General features: G+C 47.0%; 1 protein-coding gene across 1 annotated transcript in view; it reads right to left on the bottom strand.

Moving 5' to 3' along the window:
• Nucleotides 1–6,000, bottom strand: part of GCN1 (GCN1, eIF2 alpha kinase activator homolog) — a 71,152-nt gene that overhangs the window by 31,238 nt on the left and 33,914 nt on the right. The window contains exons 27-33 of the mRNA XM_008069299.1: nucleotides 5,537–5,617; nucleotides 5,079–5,222; nucleotides 3,750–3,877; nucleotides 3,392–3,581; nucleotides 3,124–3,194; nucleotides 2,046–2,211; nucleotides 1,506–1,700 (exon numbers count right to left, since the gene is read on the bottom strand). Coding sequence (XP_008067490.1) covers nucleotides 1,506–1,700; nucleotides 2,046–2,211; nucleotides 3,124–3,194; nucleotides 3,392–3,581; nucleotides 3,750–3,877; nucleotides 5,079–5,222; nucleotides 5,537–5,617 — 975 coding nt within the window. The remainder of the gene's footprint in view (nucleotides 1–1,505; nucleotides 1,701–2,045; nucleotides 2,212–3,123; nucleotides 3,195–3,391; nucleotides 3,582–3,749; nucleotides 3,878–5,078; nucleotides 5,223–5,536; nucleotides 5,618–6,000) is intronic.

Raw genomic sequence — 6,000 nt, 5'->3', positions numbered from 1 at the left:
CTACTTGGAAGGCTGAGGTGGAAGGATCGCCAGAGCCCAGCAGGTCGAGGCTGCGGTGGAGAGCAGCCACTGCACTCCAGTCTAGGCGACAGAGTGAGACTCCAACTCAAAAAAAATAAAATAAAATAAAAATAAGCAGAGTTTGGTGGTGCTTGCCCATAGTTCCAGCTACTTGGAAGGCTGAGGTGGAAGAATCGCCTGAGCCCAGCAAGTCAAGATTGCAACGTCTGTGAGCATGCCACTGCACTGCCTGTGTGACAAAGCCTCCAACTAAAAACAAAACGAAACAAAACAAAAAACCTGTCTTCCAGCCACAGCTCATTAAGTTCAACTCCAGAGCAGCAAAGTGCCATGTTTCCAGGTACCCAAGTAAGACTCTTCTGCAGGTCAGGTTTTCTGACACCTTATTTGGCCCAATTTGAAAACATGTTTTAAACTGTGTATTTAAAATATACATTTTGGCCAGTCACGGCAGCTCAAGACTGTAATCCCAGCACTTTGGGAGGCCAAGGTGAGAGGATTGTCTGAGCCCAGGGGTTTGAGACCAGTCTGGGCAACTTGGCGAGACCTTGTCTCTACAATAAATAAAAAAATTAGCCAAGTGTGGTAGGGCATGCCTATAGTTCCAGCTACTTGGAAGGTTGAGGTAGAAGGATCACTTGAGCCCATCAAGTTAAGGCTGTGGTAGCCATGAGCATGCCACTGCACTCCAGCCTGGGTGACAGAGTGAGACTTAACTCAATAAATTAATTAATTAATTAATTAAATACACATTTTTTTAAAAAATGGTCTGAGCTCAAGTGCTCCTCCCACCTCAGCCTCCTGAATAGCTAGGACTCAAGCGATCCCTCCCACTTCAGCCTCCTGAGTAGCTAGGACTATAGGTATGTGCCACCAGGTCTAGCTGATTTTTTAATCTTTTGTAGAGAAAAAGTCTCACAAAAAATGTTACCAGTCTGTTACTCAAGTGATCCTTCCACCATGGCCTCTGAAAGTGCTGGAATTTTAACATGAGCCATCCTGCCCAGCCAAACAGTGTATTTTATGAGTATACTCTGGTTGGCCCAAAATGCAAACCATAAAAAAAGTAAATGTATGTTTTTCAAAAAAGAAAATAAATTCCTTTGCACTGTGATTTAGAGGCTGCATTAAAAGGCACCTGCAACATATAACTAACACATGGAGAGGGCCAGGAAAAGGCTTGACATAAGAGGGAGCCTTTTTTTTTCTTTAATCTTTAATAACTCCAGTGCAAGATTAGTAAATTGAGTAGAAGAAAAAATGAAAATACTTAGAAGGTCTATTAGAGTAAAGTAACAAGGAAACTCCCTCTTCAGGTGTTCTTAATGAACCAGGCTCTCCCCTGGGAGGAGATAAATCCTAGCAAAGAATGGAGCTTTCTGGACCCTTATCACCCAGCTTGGCCCCTAGCATCCCACTACCTATTCACAGTGAAGTCTCAATTCCCCAATTGGCTTGTGGGTCCAGGGCCAGAAAGCAGGTACCTGCTGGGAGGGGGTGGAGAGGGCAGCGATGAGCTTGGCAACAATGGGCTTCACTTTGGGGTCACTCTTGTCCAGGTGCTTGGCCAAAGAGCCCATCAAGACCACCACACTCTGCCGCACAGCATCATAGCTGGCATCGTTGGGCGCATTCTTCAGGAACTCCTCAAACACTGGCAGCAGTGAGTTGACATTCTCCTATAAAGCCAAACCCCCCAGAGCCTCAGGTCAACTCTATAGGCTGGATCTGGAGATAAGAGTCTCTGCCAAAGGACAAAGCCCAAGTCTGGCTCTGGGACAGACATCCTAACAAGCCAGCCAGCAATGCCAGCAGGTCTCCCAGTTTTTAAGCATGACTGCAGACTTACAAGAATTAGACATCCTATCAGGGTCTTCTTGGTTCAAAAGAAATATAAATGCCATGTCTCTCCAAGAGCTAGTGCCCTGCCAGGATTCCTGGCATTCTACATCTCTGTTCACTGCTTATTTTCACTTCTTGCCTTGGCCCAGCCCTGCCTCCTCAACTGGCTGAGATCCTCTTACCTTCCCATGGGTGTTGAGTGTCGCAAGGGCTGCATCTAACATGTACTTCCGGACATCTGAGTGTCGGTCATTAAGGGCATCAGGGACAAAAAACTGAAAAAGCGGCTTCACCTGAGAGCTATCCAAATACTGAGAGAGCTTGTTCAGGGCCAAGGCCAAGCCACACCTGGGAAAGAATTGTAAGCACGTCAAGGGTGAGGGCCAGCTGGGGCCCTTCTCTGAGGATAGAACCTATGTCAGCGCACACCAAGGCGAAGGAGCTTGCCCACAGCAAACACTGCTTCAAGGGCCAAGCACAGTACCAAGACTAATGCCCAGGGCTCACCCGATGATCTACCCAATGTTCTGGAACAACCTACTTGTTAAACAGAGACCGGCCATCTGCCCTGAGTTTACCTCCTTCAGATTCAGCAGAGGGGAATGTGAATGCAATGCTCACCCCTCTACCTCTAAGGCAGATTGTAAAAAGAAAGAGGTAAAGGAATCAGATGTAAAGGCACTTGGAAGTGAAGACATTCTATAAAGGTAAAGTAGTATTACTCTTTTCATCTATACAGCAGTAAGAAGGTCCCCAGGGCAAATAATTTATGTCCTATCTCTGGCTGAGGGTCTGGAATTAAAAAGAAATAAACCAAGATTGACCCACACCAGTCCACATTAATACATAAGGTCAGGAGTAGAGAAGGCCAGGGCCATTCAGAAAACTAACACCCTTTTTGTTCTGCGCCTGCTCTGTGAGAGGTAAGCATCTTCCAAGGTCACATTCACTCCAAGACATCTGCTAACTCTCCAATTGTGAATCACAGGCTCTGTGGGAAAAGACTAGTAGGCAGGTTCTGCCCTTCATACATACGAAAAAACAGAAAAGGAGAAAAGCAGAACATGCTCAAGGTCATACAGCTAGCATAAGAGCCAGCACTTGAACTCAGATCTCCGACATTGGGAGAAGTCTTGCTCTCTGCTTTCACAGTACCATTATCTATCCCACACTGCCTCCTCAAAGCACCCACCCCAGCCAAGCCAACCTGCAGCAACTCGAAAAGTTCAGAATGGAACAAAATTAGAATAGCTGCTATACCTGGCTTCCCACTGATCTGGAGGAGATTCTGAAATAACTCGTCCCAAAGCATCCAGCACTGGAGGTGGCCGCTGCAATGAACAAGTTGATAAATACTCTGCAATGGACAGACCAATGGCCCAGGCACCAGGACTGAGGCAGGAAACCAGTCACAGTCACCTGAACCACCATGACCCTAAGACTCTTATCTGGAGCAGTGTGGGGCTAAACAGAGTCCAACCCAACCAGACACCACCCAGACCACATCAGGGCTGTGCAGGTCACTCACGTAGAGCTTTTCCTGGTAAATCTCCATGAGCCTGCCCATAACCTCTGCTGCCTGCCGTTGGTAACATGCCACAGCTTGGGAGAGGGCTTCAGCTCCTGCTTGCCTTACAGCTGCCTCGTGATAGATCACATCGTCGATCAGCAAGGAGCAGAGGTCTGGCTGCAGATCTAGGCCCATCACTGACCAAAGCCTGTAGCAGACCAAAGGCAGGGGCTGCTCAAATAAGGATCTGCAGCACCTACCCTGCCAACCCCAATCACCCAGCCCTTCTCACTGTACGCTGAGCACACAGGGTTCTGCTATTTCCTGAGGAGAGAGAGGACAGAGTAGGAGAAAACAACCTTCCACTGGCTCTCACCTCTCAGCCAGCTTCCGGATTTCCTCCTCCTTATCAAACTTGACCACCCAGAGCCTCCGCAGAAGGTTCAAGCCATTCTTCTCATCAGTATCAGGTGCTGGCAATACCACATGGAGCTCCATCAGCCCCTGGGAGGGAGTGGGATGGGACAGTGAGAGGACAATATTTCAGAAGAACCACTAACCTGCCTCCTCACCTCCCTCTAGGCTGCACTGTACAAGATGTAGCTACTAGCTACATTTGGCTGAAGTTAATTCAATTAAAATTAACTATTAAGTAAGTCCCTCAATTGTACTAGCCACATTTCAATTGCTCAATAGCCATACATGGCTAGTGGCTACTGCACTTGACAGCACAGACATTAAACATTTCCATCACTGAATAAAGTTCCATTGGAGAGCACAGGTCTAGGGACTGCTGTGAATCAGCTCAACCCACTGTCTGCTCATTCTCCTCAAATGGCTTTTCTTTTGTGAAATAATGGGGTGAGGTAGTAGAATTATTTTAAATAAATAAACTAAAACTAGAAATAAATAAAACAAGATAAAAACTCAGAAAAAGTACATTCCCTTTGGTGAAATAATCTTTAAGAAAAATTTACCATACTGCCATCATTTTTCCATTTTACCAAGTGCCAGTGAAAACTCTATTACATATTGATAGCAGGAGGCTACAGATCTGCATTTAGGACCCACTCCAAGGGGATTTAGTTTTTGGTCTGAAGGTCACCAAGATAAGTCAAAATACATGGTAATGGACTTTGAAATGAAAAATCCTGTGAGTTAGGTCTGTCTGTAAAAATACTAAGACCCAGCCGGGCTCGGTGGCTCAGCCTGTAATCCCGCGCCTTTGGGAGGCTGAGGTGAATGGATTGCCTGAGCCCGCGGGTTCGAGACCCACCTGGGCAACTTGGCGAGACCTCATCTCTACAATAAATCAAAAATCAGCTGGGCGTGGTAGCGCATGCCTGTAATTCCGGCTACTCGGAAGGCTGAGGCGGAAGGATCGCCAGAGCCCAGCAGGTCGAGGCTGCGGTGGCCGGGAGCGGCCACTGCACTCCAGTCTGGGCAACAGAGTGAGACTCCAACTCAAAAAAAAAAAAAATTAGAAGTATTCCAAGGAAAAGAAAAAGGCTAACAGTGATATGTCCCAACTACTTAGTCTTCTGATTCTCAGAAAGACCCCAATCTACCCCTGTGATCTCTTCTCTTTGCCTCTAGAACCTCCCATCAGGTGAGGGACAATCTAATGCCCATCATGCAGTTTGAACTTGCACAGAGTGAAAAGGGACAGACACAGCGGTGGCCCTGCAAGGGAGTGAGCACATACCCGAAGTGCAGTCTCCCGCACACTAGCACATGGGGACTGCAAGGCACAGAGCAACACATCTACTTCCTCCTGCTCTGCGAAGGCACAACCATCCTTGCCACTGCTGCTGGCACACAGGGTGGTCAGGGTGTCTGAAGCCAGAACCTAAGGAGGAAATCAATCCACTGAGCTCAGTTAAGCAAATCATTTACTATTATGGGGCCAGGTAATGGGTTGAAGGGCCCAGAGAGGGAATGCCCACCCCCACGGAACTACTAGGGCTAAGACCCCAGCTTCAAAGGCAGGACCCGAGCAAAAGCCCTCACTAGCTGAGGTCAGGCCACCTCTCAAAAGCAGCCCTTCTGTAAAAGTTCAAAAGTGAGGGCTAAGAGTGAACTAGAACTTAATGTTGTACACTGAGACCCGAGGTCAGAGTCACAAACTGAGTGACAGCAATAGCCAACTGAAAACCAAGTCACCTGTAAGCAGGGTGAGCCTGTCCCAATCACCCAAGTCAGAAGACGCAGCATGGCCACACGAGGCAGCAATTCTGGGCCGTTCTAGGAGAGAATTAGCTGATAAGTCAAAGTGAAGGTGAGGGGAAGGTCTGTAACCAAGACTGGCAGCCAATAAGATGATATCCTCCCACTCACAGGGGAACATTCTGGATCATACAATGACTCTAGTGTAGAAACCTCATTAGGTTTACAACTAAGTCCACAGGCGCTAACCAGCCAACCGTGATCTTCAGGGACTAAAAATAGATAAATTCTAAAACTTGCCTGAAATTCAGAATATGAAATCCAGATGGACCATAAACATATGAAGGGACACGCAAAAAGTTGCAAACAAGTAAGCAAAGAAATGCAAAATAAAACAAGCTATCAGTCTTTCATCCATCATTGGCAACATTAATACTATCTGAGTTGCATTAGGTTTTGAG

Source organism: Carlito syrichta, unplaced genomic scaffold, assembly GCF_000164805.1.
Source record: "Carlito syrichta isolate Samal-C Ts95f unplaced genomic scaffold, Tarsius_syrichta-2.0.1 Scaffold311911, whole genome shotgun sequence".
NCBI lineage: Eukaryota > Metazoa > Chordata > Mammalia > Primates > Tarsiidae > Carlito > Carlito syrichta.
Note: the sequence above shows the minus strand (reverse complement) of the source record. Positions and strands in the feature narration are given on the sequence as shown.